The 21,309-nt window shown below is 43.3% G+C and overlaps 2 protein-coding genes across 6 annotated transcripts in view; both read right to left on the bottom strand.

Annotated features, from left to right (window-relative positions):
• LOC102425711 (nuclear body protein SP140-like protein) overlaps positions 1-21,309 on the bottom strand; it is a 310,769-nt gene that overhangs the window by 59,407 nt on the left and 230,053 nt on the right. For 2 of the 3 annotated variants that reach the window (XM_023762206.1, XM_023762209.1), the window contains exon 1: positions 1,281-1,368. The exons of the other annotated variant lie outside the window; for it this stretch is intronic. In XM_023762206.1, coding sequence (XP_023617974.1) covers positions 1,281-1,315 — 35 coding nt within the window. In that variant the 5' untranslated portion in view covers positions 1,316-1,368. Of the gene's footprint in view, positions 1-1,280; positions 1,369-21,309 lie in introns of those variants that run through there. 3 annotated transcript variants of the gene reach the window in all.
• Positions 10,635-21,309, bottom strand: part of LOC102427278 (nuclear body protein SP140-like protein) — a 67,527-nt gene continuing 56,852 nt past the window's right edge. For all 3 annotated transcript variants that reach the window (XM_023762229.1, XM_023762238.1, XM_023762232.1), the window contains 6 exons: positions 21,024-21,065; positions 13,654-13,769; positions 12,860-12,971; positions 12,456-12,533; positions 12,110-12,241; positions 10,635-11,079 (listed from right to left, as the gene is read on the bottom strand). In XM_023762229.1, coding sequence (XP_023617997.1) covers positions 11,011-11,079; positions 12,110-12,241; positions 12,456-12,533; positions 12,860-12,971; positions 13,654-13,769; positions 21,024-21,065 — 549 coding nt within the window. In that variant the 3' untranslated portion in view covers positions 10,635-11,010. The remainder of the gene's footprint in view (positions 11,080-12,109; positions 12,242-12,455; positions 12,534-12,859; positions 12,972-13,653; positions 13,770-21,023; positions 21,066-21,309) is intronic.

Below are 21,309 nucleotides of genomic sequence, written 5' to 3'. Positions count from 1 at the left end.
CAAAAAACAAGACACATATTATTTTTTAGAAAAATAAGTTATATGTGTAAATGTGAAGGGAAAGATATAAAAATGCCATGCCCACAATACTCAACTGGACCAGAATTGGAAGCTACAGTGGGGTGGGTGGTAAAATAGAACTTTTCCCTTCTACATACATCCATGTCATTTGAAATTTTATGACCAAGATTGTGTAATATGTTTCTTTTGTATTAAAAATATATCCAATCAAACATATTAAGTAACTAGAAGCCTGGTGCACAAAATTCATGCACGGGGGTGGGTATCCTTCAGCCCAGCTTGCACCCTTTCCAATTTGGGACCCTTCAGGGGATGTCCAACTCACAATCCGGGACTGCTGGCTCCCAACTGTTCACCTGCTTGCCAGCCTGATCACCCCCTAACCACTCCCCTGCCAGCATGATCAAAGCCGAAGCCTAACTGCTCCCCTGACAGTCCAATTGCCCCTAACTGCCCTCCCATGCAGGCCTGGTCCCCCCCAACTGCCCTCTCTCCCCTGCTGGCCTCCCCTGCAGGCCATCTTGTGGCAGCCATCTTGTGACCACATGGGAGTGACCATCATGTGTGAGGGGCATGACGGTCAATTTGCATATCACTGCTTTATTATATAGGATGTTATTTCTGACCCATTACTAGAGAAAAGAACTGAATTTCTAGCCATTGCCTTGTCAGAGATATAACCCATTACTAAGCAGAAATTCAAAGTACAGATGAAAATACTCAACCTACATTATTCTTTCCCATCTTGTCTTTCCTCTTCCTTTTACTCCCTTAGATTAAGATCCCTGGGGGAAGAACCCAGACCCTTAGCCAGAGATGAGAATAAGCCCAGGCTGGCCACTCCCTAGTTCAGGTAGGAGACCATGGAATTTTGTATTTTCTAAAGTACCTTCTTTAGAACAGCCTAAGTTAAGGCAAAGGAGGACTGAGGAAAATGAGAGCATTCAGACATCATGAAAAAATAACAAATCCCGTCTCAAAGCATCAGAAATGACAGCTGAGTCCAGATGGGCTGCCAGCTGAGAAGTAGCTGTAAGACAAGAGTCCTGTTGGTTGTGCAACTGTACTCACACCAGCAGCTGTCCCTCTGCAGTTTAAAGATCTGATTCCCTCACTGGTATTCCTGCATTTCATTACATTGCACACAAGTGTTCTTGAAAAGCAGAATGAGGTCAAGGTTTACACGAGTGTCTAATGACACACACTAAAGCAGCAGCACAGCCTGAGAGAAAGTTAAAGGAAGGGAGACAGAGACTGACCTGGTGCTGAGTTCAGTGCCCGCACTGGCCATCATCTTGCCCTGGGCCCTTTCTGGGCCTGCAGCCCTCCTGTGTCCCCAGCCTACATCTAGTGTGGCTGCCCAGTCCTGAGCAGGAAGTGTGTACAATCACCCAGGGAGAGCTCCTCCCAAATGGGAAAAAGTGAAACTAACTTTCTGAGTGTTTTCAGACATATCTCCCTCCTTCTGCAGCCCTGCAGTAGTTCTCAGCCATCAGGACATGTGGCAGCAGAAATGGAGGACAAAAAGGGACAGTCAGGAGCAGGAGGCAAGGGGAGGAGGACCCAAGGGGAGGGGCAGGGCCAGCCCCCAGGAGTCTTCTTGTTTGAGCAATGACTCCAAAAACAGGAAAATAGTCTAGCTATGGGCCTGGAAACCTGGAGAGCAGGAGAGGCAGTGACTCAAAAGGGACAAGGGGCAGAGAAAAAACCCAGGGGACATGCTTCCTTAGGTTCACCAGGAGCAGCTTCCATTCAGACCACAGTAATGGGCTGAGTCTCTAGCCTGGGAGATCCTGTGGGGACAGGGTTTGTCTATGAGAGGAGGCAGAGTCTCAGACCTGAGAATTCAGGGGCAGGAGGAAGCGGAGGCAATAGCATCAGCAGCCTCTGGTGCAGAGGATGAAGACCTGGCACCTCCCTGGATGCAGAAATGGAGAGGAGGGGCACCTGGGACCCAAGTGGGAGCACTCAGGCCCCACACCGATGGCCCCTTCTGGGATGTGGCCCATCAGTCAGCAGGACTCCTGGCCTCCCTGCCCTCCTTTCTTCCTAGGGAGTCTCTGAGGCTGGGAGTTCTGTGAAGGTGAGTCTGCTCCTTGGTGGGTCTCCCTGGACTCATCCTGCTGGAGGGCAAAGGCTCTGTGCTCCTCTGAGCTCCAGTGCACAGGGACAGCGATCTGGGGTGTAAGGAATGTGTGTGGTTGATTGGAGCAGCCTTGGGCCTTGTGGATAAGCCCAGTTCTGGGGTTCAGATTGAGGAATTATTTTTTGACACACATCCAAACCATGTCCCCAGCTTTTATGAGGAAGAAAGCTGGTATTTTGCTCCCCATCTGTCTCATGTTTTTGCCTGTCAGTTGGTTTGGAATTCAGGTGGAAAGGCATGCATTTTTTTTTTTTGCGGGGGATAGGGGGGGGGGGGCGGGGAAACAAACACCTTGAAAGGAGTCAAGCACCTGGGTGTATGTCTTGCTCCTTGAGTTCTTGTCCATTTATGCCCTAGATGGGTAAAGAGGTGGGGAATCATACCCCTGGCAATTGCATGGTTGTGTAGACTTGATGGCACTCAATGGCAATATTTCAGTTTTTAGGGACTGGGGTGTGGTAGAACTTAGTAGAACCTTTGTGACTGGGTTCAGTGTGGGTACAGTTGTGGATTCCTGAGTCTTCCTACAAAGCTGGTAAGAATCCAGATGGGTTGTTGGAGGGGAAATGTGATTATCTCTATAGAGAAGGCACCAAATCCTTGGAAAAGGGGTCTGGAAGAGACATCTGGGCAGAGGAAGAAGAGGTTAAGGAATGAGGTTAAGTTAAGGCATGCAGAAGAGTAGGAAACTATAGGGGAGCACAGTAATCCTATCTGGGCCACATTCAAAAGGTCTAGGGCTATGCATGAGAAACACCACTCTGCATGCCGAAGAGGAAGGAGGCTGGATCAGGGCCCCATAGCCTGTCCCAACCCACAGTCGCCACCATCACTACAGCCCTTTATTTGGAGCCCTGGGCTCCACCTCAGGGGAAGTTAGTGACCTGTATCCAGAACGGAACAAGGATAGATTTTCGTGGTACCTGTGCTGGGCTGCATATCTGGCGCTTCGGCCAGGCGGGGCATGCTGTGCTCTCTGTTCCTAAAACACATAGATAGGAATGTGCTGGCGCTTCGGCCGGGTTTCGGCACGCTGTACTCTCTGTTCCTAGAGCACATAGATAGGAAAGAGGTCACTGTACTGATGCTGTACTATGTCGGGAACAAATTGTGTAAACAAGGCTTTTAACTAACTTTGTGGTTTTTGCAAATAAAAATGCTGTAACTCCTGTAGTTGGCACTGCAGTTCAGCCTTTGCTTTGGCAGGGTGCTGTAACTGTAGTCGCTGGCCAGCTTAATAAAGGCTCCTAAATCTTGATCTGAGTCCCTGGTGGTTGTCTCTGTGGGTCACCCCATTACAGTACCCTGGTTACTGCTGGTTAGCACCACACACCCTGAAACCCCCTGAAATCACAGAATGCCTCTCTCTCATGACCACCCAGCCTCAGACACACGGTGTGGACACAAACAAAGGAAGGACCCTGTTACTGCCATCACATTTCTCATTTAGCATCTAAGAGTCCCCATTACCATCAGCTGGGTAGCCCTTTCCTCCCAGACTTGACTCCAGCCACATCTGCACTTCCCCCTATTGGTCGGGCATGGTATTAGTAATGGATGAAGGGGGGACTTGCAGAAATATTAAGAGTGGGGCTTCACTGTTCATTCAATGGCCTCCTTCACTGGTACATCCAAGCTTCTTGTGGTGCCCAGCTAACACTCCGGGACCAGCTGGGAGACCCAGGTCAAGGTAACACCCAAGAAACATCCCCCCACCTCCCTGAGGGCAGGAATGAAACCTACAGCCTCTTTAGAACTGCATCTGATTGCCTGTTTAGAGAAACCAAAACTAACAATCCCTTATCTCTCAAGATTGTTAGACCACTGGTGGTACACGAGGTCCGAAAGGGTCACCATGATTAGTAATGGATGAAGGGGGGACATGTTATCCCTGTTCTCTCAAGATTGTGTATATCTAAACCCTATAAATTAGCAATAGGAGCACCATTATTTCTATCTAAATAAAGGTGAAATGACTTATGGATTTGATTTTGAGGTAATTTTGATATTTGGCAGTTCATGAGCACAAAAACCAACTTATGACATGGACAGAGAAGTATGGGTTTAAAATTGAGGGGGGTCCTGAAACTGTGGCCCCTCCTACCCCCTCAGAACCCCTCTGTTTCCCAGAGAGGTTCATTCTGTCCTGAAGCCCCACAGTGACCTTGCCTTTTTCACCTTCCTGGAGGCAGAACTGCTCAAACTTGCTCCTCCTTGGTTTGAGACTGGCATTCCTAGGGTGCACTCAAGAGAATCATTCTGACATCCCTGCCAGACATGTTGATTTTACTAGGTGGTGAGCTATGTAGAGCAATTAAATTATTAAACAAGTTAAAAAATGAATGACATAGAGTGACTGATTAAGAGAAAATGTGAGATTTTAAGGAAGTTGTGGGGTATCATATCTGCCATGCCCCAACCCCTGTCCCCCTGGGGGATTGTCTTCACCTTCCTCCACCAGTAGGGTTCTCTGCCTCCAGGAGGATCAGAACCTTAGTGTCTTAACCTCACCCAACTCTTATTGACTCAGATGCCCAACTGTGTGACTGAAAAATCAGGCTGACCTTTTATGGGGTTCACCACATTTAATCCTGGGAATCCTGGTGGAATCTTGCTGCCATCATTGGGACTAGGCATTTCCACATCACACTTGCCTCATAAGAAAAATGCAAGGCTGTAGGTGTCAGTCCTGCCCTTAGGAAGGGGGAGGAATGTTTCTTGGGAGTTACCTCGACCTGGGGTCTCCCAGTGAGACCCAGAGTGTTAGCTGGGCTGGGCACCACAAGAAGCTGGGATGTACCAGTGAAGGAGGCCATTGAATGAACAGTGAAGCTCCACTCTTAATATTTCTGCAAGTTCCCCCTTCATCCATTACTAATCATGGTGACCCTTTTGGACCTCACGGACCACCAGTGGTCTGCGGACCACCGGTTGGTGAATGTCCTGAACCTTAGGATAGCCAAGCGATGCATATGTAGCCAGAAAAGTCATACACTTAGCTCATTCTAATGATCTCCACTCAGCACACAGAAGGTGGCCATTGGGCAGCGGCCTTTGCTTCTTTTGGCTTGTAAGTGGGTGCTTCTGTTGAGTGGAGGATCCATGGATGGGATCTCAGAGTTGCTGAATGGAACAGAAGCAGTGGAGGTGGCCCCTGAAGCTTCGTGAAGACTCAGTGGTTGTGAAACAGGAGAGGGATGTCATAAGGAAGCGCCACCAGGGGAGAAGGATCAGTTAAACTGTCCCTGCACAGAGGGACTCAGAGGGATACACTCAGAGAAGGATGCACAAAGGACTTCTGCCTAAATTAAAGATTCCAGAATAGCTATTCTTATTGATTTCAATAAATTTGTTCCAGGCCACTTAAAAAGTCCTTTTTACTTATTTATTTTACTTTTTAAGACTTTAAAAAAATATGTTTTTATTGATTTCAGAGAGGAAAGGAGAGGGAGATAGAGATGGAAACATCAATGATGAGAGAAAATCATTTATTGGCTGCCTACTGCACACCCTCCCCTCCACTAGGGAATGAGCCCCCAATCCAGGCATGTGCCCCGACTGGGAATTTCTGGTTGGATTGGTTTGTTTTTATAGTTTCTTTTTTTGGTTAAACTTCTCATTTGGTTCATTTTTTTTTAAGTTGTCTGTCTATGGGTTCTTATAGTTCACTGAACTGCTTTAAGAGGATTTTTCTAAATTCTTTGTCAGACATCTTATATATCCCCCCCCATTTCTTTAAGGGTAGTTATTAGAATTTATTAGTTTTTTTTTTGTAGTAGTGCAATGTTTACCCAAATATCCATGATCCTTGATTCCTTTTGTTTGGTATCAGTGCACATAAATAAGCAATCTCCTCTCATAAACTTTACAGGTTCACTTCACCAGAAAAATGCCTTCATTAGTCAGCTCAGGTTGGAATACAGTACAGGAGAGCTGATAGCATGCATGGGAAGATGGATATGTCATCAGGTTCTCAGTTGGGAAGGCCAGTGCCTGTGCTCTGATGTTGGTGGTTGGATGATGGCTGAGCTCTGTGGTTTGGTGAACTTGCAGGTTGGGCTCCCTGATCAGGCACAACTTCTGGCTGTGCTCTGGGGCTTAATGGGTCCACTTTCTGAGCTCTACAATCACCTCTTGTTGAGGGAGGTTTCAGCTTGTGTTTTGTGGTATGTTGGTGCCAAATGTTGCACTCTGCAATTTGTCAGCGTTACAGGCTGGGCTCTGCAATAGTTCCTGGTTGGGTAGAGTTTCAAGCTGTGTTCCCTAGTCTGATGGTGTCTCTGGCTGGACTTAATGCTCAGTTGGGGCTACTATAAGGGCTTCACACTCATACTGGGCCTTCGATTGTGATCTGAGATCTGGTGATGCCATTGGTTGTTCCCTGAATTTGGCTGTGCTACAGGGTGGGCTTCACAATAAGTTAACTTTCTGGCTTTTCTCTGATGTTGGACATGGTTATTGGCTAAATTTTCTGATTGAGAGGGTCCTCCAGTGGCATACTGCATTGGATGGGGATAGAGACTGTTCCACGTTGAGCAGAGTCACCTCCAGGATTTCTCATTGGGTGAAGCTAGGCTGCCTGAATGGATGTGGGCATAGGCTGTATTAATCAACTGGATAGGCCATTGGCGGGGCTCTGCTAATAAGATAGAGTTATAGATATGGTTCCATGGGTCACCTGAACCATAGGCTTGTCACCATGGCTATCTGGGTTCTCTGGATTAGCTTTCTAAAGGACCAGACTGGCTGGCCAGCAGGGCTCAGTGGTTGTGTGTGGGAGTGAATCCTGGAAAAACTATGTTAGAATATAAAATAGGGATGGCAGATGCCTATTTCAGCCATCTGATCATCTATTTATAATCTCTTTGGATGACATATTGCTTCCCATTACACAAATTACTCATCTTGCTGTGACAGTCAGTACACATTGGCCAGACCTGCAGCTCTGTTGGAGTAAACTATCTCTTCAGCCAGCAGGCTCATCTAGTATATTCCTAGTTTGGTCTTGCTGAGAAAACTCTGTATAATCTTAGTTCAGGCAAAATGGGGGGGGGGTGGTTAGGGCAGTGGTCTGTCTAGCAACAGGGACAGGGTTCTCTCTTGCAGGACAGTGGGTTCAGAAGGATCTAGAGTTCAGAGTTCTCAGGTGCATCTACTTAGAAAACCCCATTCTGAGTTTCAGGGCTTGATGTTTTCTTTATCAGGGATTGGGCACAAGAGGCCAAGCTGAGCTTAGAATTCAGTCTTCTCTGAAGTTCTATCATTCTTTTTTTTAAATTAATAAATCTTTATTGTTCATATTATTACAGATGTTGCTCTCCCCCCCCCCCATAGCTCCACTCCACCTGGTTCCCACCCCACCCCATGCCCTTACCCCCTGCCACTGTCCTCATTCATAGGTGTAAGATTTTTGTCCAATCTCTTCCCGCACCCCCCACACCCCCTTCCCCCTGAGAATTTCAGTCCACTCCCTATCTATGCCCCTGCTTCTATTATATTCACCAATTTATTCTGTTCATCAGATTTCTTTATTGACTTAATTTTTAGATTCACTTGTTGATAGATATGTATTTGTTGTTCCTTTGTTGTTCATAATTTTTATCTTTCCCTTTTTCTTCTTCCTCTTCTTAAAGAATATCCTTCAGCATTTCATATAAACCTGGTTTGGTGGTGATGAACTCCTTTAGCTTTTTCTTGTCTGTGAAGCTCTTTATCTGACCTTCAATTCTACATGATAGCTTTGCTAGGTACAGTAATCATGGTTGTAGGTTCTTGCTATTCATCACCTTGAATATTTCTTGCCACTCCCTCCTGGCCTGCATAGTTTCTGTTAAGAAATCAACTGACAGTCGTATGGGTGCTCCCTTGTAGGTAACTAACTGTTTTTCTCTTGCTGCTTTTAAGATTCTCTCTTTGTCTTTAGCCTTTGGCATTTTAATTATGATGTGTCTTGGTGTGGTCCTCTTTGGATTCCTCTTCTTTGGAGTTCTCTTCACTTCCTGGACTTGTAAGTCTATTTCTTTCATCAGGTAGGGGAAGTTTTTTGTCATGATTTCTTCTAATAGGCTTTCAGTATCTTGTTCTCTCTCTTCTTCTGGCACCCCGATAATTCAGATGTTGGTACGTTTGAAGTTGTCCCAGAGGCTCCTTACACTATCTTGATATTTTTGGATTCTATTTTCATTTTGCTTTTCTGGATGGGTGTTTTTTGCTTCTTCATATTTTAAATCTTTGACTTGATTCTTGGGATCCTCTCGTCTGCTGTTGGATCTCTGTATATTATTCTTTATTTCAGTCAGTGTATGTTTAATTTCTGACTGGTCCTTTGCAATTTTTGTTGGCATTCTCATTAAGATCCTTGAAGGTCTCACTAAGTTCCTTGGAGGTTTGTAGAAGATTCTTGAATAATCTTATAACTGTGGTTCTGAACTCTATGTCCTCCATTAGTTTGCTTTCCTCCATTTCTTTCATTTGTGACATGTTTCTTTGTCTTCGAATTTCTGGCTGACTGTGAGGACCCACTGTGTCTATAAGAAGAACTGCTGTGCTAGAGACACCCTTATGAGGCAGGACTTGCTTCAGTGGGGCTTTGGTGCTCACTGATTCTGTCTGCCTCTTGAGTGTGTCCCTTATGGATGTGAGGAGTTGAAATCTGGTATCTGACCAGGGGTACCCTGGCTCCTGGATCTCCAAGTCAGCCAATGTATGAGTCCACCCAGCAGGAGCTACAGCGATATCAGCAGGTTTCTCCTCTTTGTTTGGGATTTGGAAGTTTTTGGAGCTCTCTGACACAGCTGAAGTTAGATTAGGCTGCAAAAGCCCAGGTGATTCCTTTGCGCTGCTGAGCACAGCTTGGGAGGGGATGTAATTTGAGTGGGGTGGGGTCTCAGAGAATCACCTTGGCGGAGCAAACAGCAATGGCTGTCGTCAGTGTCTCCAATGGCTGTCATCAGTGTCTCCAGGACTCCTTGAGTCTCTGCAACTCCGCATCTCTGCAGTCCAGCGCCCCCACAGCAACAATGATCCCTGCAAGCAGCTCTGTGAGAAAGCCACCCTCACTTTCCAAACCGCTGCAAGATAGTCCAGTTTCTCCCTGTATGAGTCTGGGACCCCAGAATCTCGCCTTAAACGAGCTCAGTGCATTTGAGAGCTTGTATCTCCTTCCAATTGAAAAAAAGGCGCATCCAGGTGCAGCCTGCCTCACACGCGCCTTTGTATCTCTGTTCTTGGTGCCTCTGCACCTCCTACCCGGTCTCAATGTGCTTCTTTCTTTCCTTCTAGTTGTAGAACTTCCACTCGGCCAGCTTTCCCGTGGTTATGGATGATAGCTTTTTTTGTCTTATAGTTATAGTTTCGATGTTGTTGTGGGGGGCAGCATGCACAAGTTTATACCTTATGCCGCCATCTTGGTTCTCTCCTCTTTTTTTTTTTTTAAAATGGTAGTTTCTTTTTTTTTTAAAATATATTTTATTGATTTTTTACAGAGAGGAAGAGAGAGAGATAGAGAGCCAGAAACATCGATGAGAGAGAAACATCGATTAGCTGCCTGCTTTCCCGTGGTTATGGATGATAGCTTTTTTGTCTTATAGTTGTAGTTTCGATGTTGTTGTGGGGGGCAGCATGCACAAGTTTATACCTTATGCCGCCATCTTGGTTCTCTTTCGGCTTTTTTTTTTTTATATATATAATCCTCACCCAAGCACATGCTTAGACAGAGGAAGAGGGAGAGAGAGACATAGAGAGAAACATCTCTCAGTTGCCTTTCATACTCATCCTGACCCAGGACCGAACACATAACCCAGGTATGTGCCATGAGGCAAACTTTTCTCTTCACAGGAGGATGCTCAACCAACTGAGACACTCGGGGTGGGCAGAAGTCCGTCATTCTTAAAATTAGGGCCTGCACCAGGCCTTCTCTTGTGTATCTTCCAGATGCAGGTGGTAGTTAATATATAAGCTTGTCATGTACTCTTTTAAACACTTTAAATGAGCTTAGAAATAGCCACCTAGCCAGGCTGGTATGGATCTGGTTGAGCCATGGTTCAATTCATGTTCAGGGTATATGCCTGGGTTACAGGCTCAATCCCCAGTAGGGGGTTTGCAGGAGGCAGCCAATCTATGATTCTCTCTCATCATTAATGTTTCCTTCTCCTCTCCTCCCCTCCCTCTGAAATTAATAAAAGCATATGTAAAATAGTTTTTTAAAAAAGAAATAGCCATCTAATCACACAGTTCTTACAGTTACTATTTCTTTGTAAATGTTAGACAATTGCCTCTTCCCCTATATCTCATTCATACAGGTGAATGTGTTTTACAACTGCACTGTTTTAGTACCTCAGGGACTAACAGTATTCCACCTGTTGCCAGCTAGCTAGACAGTGATCCAGCTCAGAACTCCATGCTTAGGTCTGGCTTGCTAGACCATAATGTGAAGTTGAGTTCCCTAAAAGCAAAGCCTGAGACAAAGTCTCTTTAGTCAGTGATTTATTGTGAGAATTTTCTTGGGAGGAGGAGGGATAAGGGAAGCAGGACACTGTGCTGGGAAATGCTAAGCAAAGATGTGGTCATAGCTGGAGACTAGCTCTAGCCTGATTCCCTGAGGAGCACAGGAACATGAATCACTCCACATGGTTGGTTCATCTTTGGTGCTGGGAACCAGCCCCCAGGACAAAGAGATTTAACTTTCAGGTGAATATGCCTCCATTTGGCCCAAAGAAATACACTGGGGAGAGATGGCATAAGCAGTCAATACACATAACAGCAGGGATGAGAAATCTGCCTGAAATCGAGATTTTCCAGGGTATCAACAGCATCCACTACACTAGTGAACTGTTCTGATTTGTTTACTGAATAGCGAAGACGTCTTTGAAATTCTTCTTAAATTCCTCTTCTGTTAGGTCGGAGTCATAGTGCTGGGGAAAAAACACACAGAAAAAAATAATGACAATATCAGTGTCATTATACAATGTGCATTGGAAAATGATCAGAACTCTTGTTTTAAACACGTAAGTTACATTAAACAGATTAAGTTTAAAAACTCAAGCAGCTAAGCCCAGGTGGTGTGGCTCTGTGGTTGAGCGTCCACCTACGAACCATGAGGTCATGGTTTATTTCTGGTCAGGGCACATGCCCAGGTTGTGGGCTCGATCCCCAGTGTGGGGCGTGAAGGAGGCAGTTGATCAATGATTCTCTCTCATTATTGATGTTTATATCTCTATCTCCCTCTGCTTTTCTCTTTGAAATCAATAAAAATATATTTAAAAACAAGCAAAAACAAACCAACAAAGCAAAACAAAACAATACAAAAATCTCAAGCAGTTAAGAGTAACTTTTGTTTCCTAACAGCATGATTAACTCTTGTTGTCTAGACAGAAATGGGAAATAATTACTATACAGAGTACTCTCAGTCATTGGTTTTGGGTTGTTTGTTTCAGTGAGAGTTAGAAAAGTAATCTAAGGTAACAATCAAATATTCCAGATGGACAATCAGTGGTCTTCCTCTCACATTGTCAATTCTATTCCCCTCTAGTGATATGTTATATGTTTCATTTACATGCAGAGGAATTTGCAGTTTGGGACCTCTGAGAGGTCTGATTGAGTATATTTGGGAGAGGTAAGAAGGATAACATGACTTTAGGAAGGAATTTTTTCCTTAGGTTTTGAGCAGGGAGGACACCACTGTTCTCAATGGTCACCTGTCACCTTTGAGGAGAGGAATTAGCTCTCAGTGGCCTGGAGTCTGGTGGCAGAGACAGCTCCTTATTCACTGTTGCTCTCTCTGAGCTTAAATCCTTAATTTAAAAACCCAGTCACTTCCTGAATCCTTGCTTGTATAGGCTTGTCATAGGATGAGGGAAACTCTAAAATCTCCCAGTACCAGGAAATACAGGTAGAGTGACTCAATGAGTAGAAAATGAAATGGAAGCAGGGAGAGCCCCTTACCTTATGATCCTGAAAGATGTTGTTCATTTTAAGCACAAACTCCTTCACTTGGGGGTAATGTCCCTCAATTAAACTCTTCTTGATTTCATCCAAGCCCTTAAGTGTCTCTAGGCATTGAGAAGCCTTTTGAACCTGATGAAAAATATATAAATAGGAGCATTACTGACACAGGTGAATGTCTGTCTTTTGTGGATTTCATAAAATCCAGTGGAAATGCAAGGTAAATAGAAAGACAGCTCACATGCTCTCCCTCCCATGGGCTTCATATCACAGATCCCACAGTGACCCTGTCAAGATGAGGTAATATTATGGAGGCTTTTAATCATGGTTTGTTGTTGTTACTCACATAATGTTCATGTGGAATATTCAGAAAAATTTTGCTCTCTAAATGGTAATAGACCTTTAGGAGTAGGCATTCACATTTCTGCAAAAGAGGGAGATTGTGAATGAAAAACAGCTTGGAGAGAATGAGCCCATATGCATGCCCAGACAGATGCATGACCACAGTAGTCTTCTGGAAGTTTCCCCGAACAGGAATTGACACTAACATATAATAGCTAAGTTATTTTTCTTCTTGTTCTTTCTGCAACCAGGTTCTGGTGAATTTTCAGTGTGGTTGAGGGTTGAGGCATGGTCAGAAGAGCAGCTTAGATGCCATGCCGTAACCCTTTGAAACCCTTGCCCTCACTCATTCCTGTTTGACTTCTCATGTGAGCAGAAAGGAGATGTCTTGGGTCAAATTCAACTCACCAACTTCTCTTCTGGCCCCATCTGTCTCTTCAGGACTTCAGATTCACTGCAACACTGCTGACTTCTTAAAGACACTTGTATTGTGCAGAAGGTACATCTCCACTCACGGATCCTGTGATGCAGGTGGAAGTAAGCAAGGCAAGTCCCAGAAACACCTCTGTTCCCATGGCTGCCACTGACCTCCTTTCAGGAATGGCTGATAGGCACAACCAGGGAATGAAGCGTCACCTCCCAGATTCTCCAGTAGTCTCATGTGAAAACCAGCTCTCTAGAGTAGAGGCAGCAGTTTATTGGGTGGAAGATGGTGTCTGGGTGAGTGATGGGCTCTCCCTTACCTTTCTGAGCTGGTGAGAGCACAAGGAGCCCTGCCCACGAAACCTGAGTGTCAGAAATGGGCTTTAAGCCCTGGGGGCCTTGTGCCTCTATTAGCCTGTTGAGAACATGGAAAATGAGGAAAAGTGTCCTTGTTTCCTGCCTTTTCTGAATAAGCACAGAACACAAACAAGTAGCATTTGCTCTCCTGTGAACAGGAGTCCGAGGTGGGAAAGTTCTGAAAAGGACAGTAGTGGTATGTAGGAAAGGATCCAGCCACCTGTCTCAACCTCCCAGGGGAGAGAGGGAAACATTACCCACCTGTTGACAGTATCTTTAAACAGATCCCGGCATCATATTACTGGACCCTGTACCTCTGACCCTGCTCTTTGCCCATCAGTTCACAAGGAGAGACTTTGCATTGGGAGTGTGCATGGCAGGAAGAAGGTCCATAGAAGGAGAGGGGGCTGCATCTCACAAACCTCGTAGGATCCACAGGTGGGATGTGACAGTCCTCATGAAAGAAGCTGAAACAACGACTGCAGTTGAAGAGCTTTCCTTCATCCTCACAGATCTTGCATTTCACTGTGTTTTCCAGCTAGAAGATAAAACAATTTCTGGATCCCCAGTGAGACTTTGAAGACCAGCTCTGTGGGAATCTGGAACTCATTTCCTTTGTAGGAACCTAAATGGACAGTTATGTGCTTCTCCCTGAGCTGTGAACCAACTGCATGGAGTGGAGTTTCAGAAAAAGAACTCTTGGTTTGTGGTGAAGTTCAGGAGGAATGGCCTATGTGACCAGAAAAGGTTTTCCTACAAAACCAGAGTCTCTAACACAGAAAGACCAGCTACAAAAGAGAGGGTGAATTTTATAGAATTGTGAACCATTGTATTACCTTGCAGATAAAACAAGGTCCTGGAACAAAATTCATTTGCCTATACCAAAATGACTAAAATGACGCAGGGAAAGGTGGTTTATTTAGAAATTGATAAGATTGAATAAACTGCTAAGACAGTATTCCTGTTTTCTTGGCTAAAGGCTTCCCATAAGTTGAAGGGCTTGGTAGGGGTTCCTGGACTGTGGATTCTATACCTGAAGGGCCCCTGAATGTATGACATTATCTTTGAATTGAAAAGACCACAGGCACAGATGACCAGGTCGTTCCAGGGAGAATAGAGCTCTTTGGCACTAGAAGCCTGGGGAGATGCCCCATGACTCAGCATGGCATGTAAGGTGTGGAGCCTCCATCACTGAATGGGCAGAGAAAGTGGCAATTGTGTTGTTTTATAAACAGAATAGGGAGGGACTCCCTTAAACAACTGATACTGGATTTCTTACCAGTCTCAATATGTGGCCTTTAACCATGTTTAATTTCATTTGAAGAAGATAAAATTTGACAGTATTTCCATCCAAATCCTGTGGCATAACATCTACTCATTGAACCCAACCAAATTTATAGAGCAGATATGAAGATACACTGTGTTATATACAAACATATATATTCATGGAAATAGCTAGCCTGTGCCTGAGCCCTATCCTAATCAAGAAAATGCAGTGTAAGGATTAATATTAAAGTTCAATATTATGTGCTGCTGTGACATTTGGTAAAATTGAGAAGGCCTTGAACAGCCTATCTGCGAGTACCTCTTTCCACTCTGCTCTCCTGGATAAGGTCCCACAGCTAAACAATGCTCCTTGTCAAGGGGCTACTTGTAACCCTGCTCAGCCTGGAATAACAGGTTTCAGTTCCCTGTCAGCCATGGAATTATTTAAACGAGCATGCCATAACCTTCTAGGGAAACCAGGGGATAACCCACCCTCCACAGCCCCTGGTTGCTCCCTCTGTTCCTGAGGGCAACCTTGGTGAGGCCTGCATGGCTGGCACTGCCCTCCTTCCTTGGTTTAGGAGTATATGTGACTAATACACATCTGTTAATCCATCTGTCCAGTGACAGATGTCATTACTTGCTGTCCCCCAAATTGTGTGGTAGACAGCCCTCCCTCATCAATGGGGTGAAAAGAAGGTGATTAAAACAGAAAACCCCTTTATTCTTTCTTTTAAATGAGAATCAGCATTTACATATGAATCAGGAACTATCAGGAACTATCAGGAACTATATTTGCTCCTGGTTGTTTTCCTGGTTCTGCCTTCTGAGAGAACGCAGAAGATTCTGGGTTGCTCTGTAGATAGAAACATCCTGTCTATCCCATTGTCTATTGGAGAAATTCCTACCCTCTTGTGACCATCTCAGTGACACAAATGAGACTGAATTGGGGACTGGCCCCCATTGATGAGTGCTGGGTGGAGGGAATGTGGTCCATTGAGGAGCGGGAAGAGGTAGGGATGATAGTGTCCACTTTTCTCTGCCAGGACCATTTCTCCTTTCTCCAAGCACATGGGGTTGGTGCCATTACTCTCCTGGGTTTAGTCAATCAGCCTCACTGCTGTATCTGTTTCCCTTTTGTCCTCTCCTCTTCTAACACTTAGACGGAATCCCTGAAGTTTATGTATTTGGCCATTTGATTGCCCCAGATAATCAAATGACTCTCAAAGCTGCAGTTTCATTGCCATGTCTCCAGCTTCCAAATGTCTAGCCTGTCTTCTGCATTTGTGCACATCCCTATGCTCACCCAGCATCTCCCTTTGGCCCCTTAAAGCACACTCCAAACTCATCCAGGCTAAACAATGTATTATCCTGTCGCCACACCCACTACCTGTTCTTTCCTGGTGCTTCCATTTCATAAAACATTTGCCTTTGACCACAAACTTGAGAATTTATCCTGGGTCTATACTCTCACTTGTATTCCAAATCCTACTATGCCCACTCCTTTTCACAGTAATGGTAACACTTCTTTTGTTAGTTCGATCTCTGTAGGGTCCACTGTGTACAGGAATGCTAAGACCCCAATGAATGGTTCCACCTTAATACATAGAGAAAAGTGTTCTGTTTCTCAAAGTCTGTATTATATCTCTGTTAGCAGCACAGATCACAAACGTCCATCTTGAAGTAAATGGGCACAGTAATGTGCAACACAGCTATGTTGTTACTCTTCATGCAGAAAGTAATAAAAGATGAAAAGTCACTCTGGCTTTAGGGTGAAAATTCTTATCTGGGGAGAATCAGGATTCTGGTCATTTCTTTTGCTTTAAAAATGGCCATATATGAGAAAGTGCAAAGCTCAAGGAACATCTGGCCAACAGCTCCCATTCAGTGTTCCAGAAAATCCTGAACCACATCCATAGTGGAGATTGAGACTGGGTCTAACATGGAGGCCTGGGGCCATTTTCCTTCTACTCACTGTAAGCACTCACAGACTGCTATCATCATTCTCCAGAGATTGGTAACCATCTTCCCAGAAGAGCAAGGAAATAACAAATGTAACCAGTGCACAAGAATCTTGCATCCCTATCTGTAATCAAGTCTAGGGCCTTTTCCCTTTGGCTCATTGTGTCTTAGCTTGGCTGCACATTTGAATTTTCAGAGGCGAGTATATAAAATACTAAATTCCTGGTCCCAACATCATAGGTGCTGAATCAATTGGTCTGGTTTAAGGCACAGGCGTTAGTTTTCTCCTTAAGTCATAGAATGAGTAAGTTGTGTATCAAAATCATCTGGAGACATTTTAACAATTCTAATGTCCAAGTCATAACTCAGAATGATTAAATCGAAATTTTATCTAGAGTGGGATCAGACAATGTTATTTTTCAAAGGTCTTCAGGTGATTCTGTGTGCAAAGTGTGGAACCTGAGTTGAGATTTAGTTTCACATGTGTGATTATTAATGCATGAGTATATTATAAGCCAATGCTGAATTGGGCAGTAATATCTATCCTAGGAAAGATTATTAAGAAGAGTGAGGGTACTCTTGTTAGAACAATTGCCTTTTCTTCCCCATGGAGTCTTGATCATGGGTAGTGTGACATGAACTCCACCACCTCCAGTAACTCTTCTAAGGCAACCGTCAAAAGTTAAAATGAATCTAAGCTCCTCCTTCCTCCAAGTCAACTTCCAGAAGTTCATCCTCATTTCTCTTTCATCCAGATCCCAAGATGGCACCTGGCTGACTTTTCACAGGAAACTGACTACTGGGTACAAGACTCACATTGCTCCTGATTATTCAATAGAATGACTTGACTGCATTACCTTCAGGCAGCCTCGGCTTTTATCTCCACCCAGGTCAGAGAGGTCATAGACAAGGGTGATCCACTCAAAAATGACCCGAGAAATGGTAATGTCATTGCATGCCTCTCTGGAGAGCCTGGAATACCCTACTCCCCATTAATTATTTATCCATGGTAAACAATGAAGTTGAAATAATTCTTGAGGTCAGGGATATTATTTCAATCTTCTGTAATGAACGTTGGGAATTTTTTAATGCATTAAATAATTGCATAGTGAATGAGTAAATACATGAGTATTGTTTCACTTAGGAAAAGAGATTACTTGCTATCTCTTTAGCAAATACTAGCATAAAACCAATAATAGGTTTGGCTGAGTATTTCAGATAATTTGACAATTCAGCAGCTGTCACCAGAAAGGATAAATGGCCTTCATCAAGAGACAGGAAGCTGTCATGTGGTGACAAGTGTGACACTAAAGTTTTGAGAAACCAAGACTCCATTAGCAAGAGAAGTTCTGGGAGGCACAGATGATCCACTGAGGTAGTAATGGGTCCTGAGATCTGACACTTTGGGTCACTTCAATCCCTCATCAAGGAGACACAAAATATAGAGGCAACTGAACCTTGTTGCTGCAAAGTGTTGTACCCATGAATAAGGATAGAACCTGTGGGTTGGAAGTTGCCAGCTCTTTTAGGTACTCCAGATTGAGTAACTCTAGACACATAGAGAATGATAGAGACACTACTATTTAAAGTAGTCACTGAATAAATAAAAGAATACGTTATCTTCAGTAAACCCAATGGGTATAATGTGCCAAGGACTGGTGGGTCAAAAGTCCTAGAATATCAGATAATCTAAAGGCCTAGACAGCCATATGTAACCTAATGTACATTCTTTGAAAGTCTTGCATGGTCATTTCTACCTGGAGTATACGAGAATGGCACTTTTCACCTCCCCCTTCTTCTTAAGTTCTCATTCATACTCAATTTTGAAAAAACTATCACTTTGTCCTGAAGCTACACCTCACATTATGTATTTTGTTTGTTTCCTCCATAGTCTTCTTCCATAGAGGGAGAAATCACTTTCATAGATAGTCAGGAGGTCTGCAGAGCCCTGAGGTGGAGCCAAAGGGTTGGCATCAAAGTAAGGAATTTTCCAGGTCAGCACCTCATGTAAGACATATCAATCTCACAAAAGCTCCCTTCTAACAGCACCATCTTTAGGAAATATTTCCCAATAATTTTTGCCTGAGACAGAATACTGTATGTCTATTTTATGGAAGGATGGAAGATGCTGTAAAACAAAAGCAGAAAAGAAATATGCTTTTAGTTGCCTATCTCATGAAATAGTGTATAGTTTCATATATGTCCCAAGATAGACTCAGTACTAAACCTGGTTCACCTGGATGATGGTGATCAAATTTTACTTCATCAGATTTTACAAAATAGTAACCTTTATGAAAAAAATCTGGTCTGAATTTAAGATGAGCCTCTTACCTTATTAAGAAATATTTTATGTATTCCATAATTATGTCTGCTTTTACAACTTGGACACCCTGACAATATCTGTATCTATAACTAAAACTCAGCTATGAGATCTATTTTGATGGCTCTTTGTTATCCTCATTTCAAATGGTTTACCATTCAAAGATGACCTTGCATTCAACCTAATATTCAATGGAACAAATCTGAAGGCACAAAGAAAATAAATAAATTAATTAAATAAAATGAAGGGAGGAGCTAGGAGAAGAGGCAACAATGTTAATTACAAAACTGAGAAACCATAAAAAAGATGCTACACCATATAAAATTAGTTATGTAATAAGAACGTGTATATTTTCTCCTTAGTTTTCATTGTCCTAGGAGATGTATTGGTAAACATATTGCTAGGAGAGATGTCTGAAGTTTTGGTGCCAATCGTTTTTTCTAAGACTTTTATGGTTTCATGTCTTACATTTAAGTCTTTTATCCATTTTGAGTTTATTTTTGTGTATGGTGTTAGGTTGGTGGTCTAGTTTCATGTTTTTGCATGTACCTGTCCAATTTTCCCAACACCATTTATTGAAGAAACTGTTTCTACTCCATTGTATGCTCTTGCCTCCTTTGTCAAATATTACTGAGCATAGTGGCTTGGGTTGATTTCTGTTCTATTCCATTGATCTACATTAAAACAAAAAGCTTCTGCACTACAAAAGAAACCATCAACAAAATAACAAGAGAGCCCACTGCATGGGAGAACACATTTGCAAATGATACATCCAATAAGGGGTTAATCTCCGAAATATATAGAGAACTCATACAACTTAACAAAAGGATGTCAAACAATCCAATTAAAAATGTCAAATGACCCAAATAGACACTCCTCCAAAGTGAACATATAGAAAGCCAAGAGACATATGGAAAAATGCTCAAAGTCATTAATCATCCAAGAAATGCAAATCAAAATGATAATGAGATATCACCTCACACCTGTCAGAATAGCTATCATGAATAAATCAACAAATGACAAGTATTGGAGAGGTTGTGGAGAAAAGGGAATCGTAGTACACTGTTGGTGGGAAAGCAGACTGTGCAGCCATTATGGAAAACAGTATGGAGTCTCCTCAAAAAATTAAAAATGGAACTCCCATTTGACCCAGTGATCCCACTTCTAGGAATATATCCTAAGAAACTTGAAACACTCCTCAGGAAGAATACATGCATCCCCATGTTCATAGCAGCACAATTCACAATAGCTAAGATTTGGAAACAGCCTAAGTGCCATCAGCAAATGAGTGGTTTCAAAAACTGTGCTACATCTACACAATGTAATACTACGCTACCATAAAAAGAAGGAACTTTTACCATTTGTAACAGCATGGATGGAACTGGAGAGTGTTATGCTAAGCGAAATAAGCCAGTCAGAGAAAGATAAGTATCACATGATCTCACTCATATGTGGGATATAATGAACAGCATAAACTGATGAAGAAAAATAGATCCAGAGACAATGTAGCACTGAACAGACTGTCCAACCTCAGAGAGAAGGCAGGAGAGCGGGGAATGGGGGGTGTTTAAGAGATCAACCAAAGGACTTGTATGCATGCGTATTATCATAACCAATGAACATAGACACTGGGGCGGTGGGGGCTTGCCCTCAGGGGTGGGAGTCGTGGGATGGTCAATCGGGGAAAAAGGAGACATATGTAATATTTTAAACAATAAATAAAAAATTCACATATGATATTATCATGTAAAACAACCTAAGTGCCCATCAGCAGATGAGTGAATAAAAAATGGTACATTTACACAATGGAATACTATGTGGCAATAAAAAAGAAAAAACTCTTACCATTTGCAACGGCATGGATGGACCTAGAGAATATTAGGCTAACCTAAATAAGCCAGTCAGAGAAAGATAAGTATCACATGATCTCACTCATATGTGGCATATAATGAATCAAATAAACTGATGAACAAAAATACACCCCCGAGACATAGAAGCATGAACAGACTGTTGAACCTTAGAGGGAAGGCAGGGGAGGGTGGGTAGGAAGAGATCAACCAATGGACTTGGATGCATATACAATTGTCTTTGGAGACAGACAATTGGATGGTGAGGGCCTGGGGGTGGGTGGGATTGGGGGGACGGGAGCAGGCTGGAAGAGGTTAATGGGGTGAAAAGGGAGATTGATATAATACTTTCAACAGTAAAGATTAAGAAAAAGAACTTGTATAAAGTAATAATCACCTTTTTCTTCACGCCACCTTTTCCTGGAAGTTCAGGTAGATACTGAAAGAGTAAAAGATCCAAGTGTATGGTTAGCCTGTGCTTATGTTTTGTGGATATGGCATTGCAACCTCCTCCCAAATATTTCTACTTGCATGTTCCACTGTCAGCTCAAACCAAGATGTCTAAATAAGAAACCATCTTCCTCTCCTCAGTGGTTCTTCTAGAATTCATTAATAGTAGCTGGAAAATCCTCCTTAGAATTTTTTCCTTTTCTTTTGTGTTCTTACTTACTTAAGTTTTCATT

Source organism: Myotis lucifugus, unplaced genomic scaffold (genome assembly GCF_000147115.1).
Source record: "Myotis lucifugus unplaced genomic scaffold, Myoluc2.0 scaffold_3, whole genome shotgun sequence".
Lineage (NCBI taxonomy): Eukaryota > Metazoa > Chordata > Mammalia > Chiroptera > Vespertilionidae > Myotis > Myotis lucifugus.
This window is presented reverse-complemented; position numbering and strand designations above follow the sequence as displayed.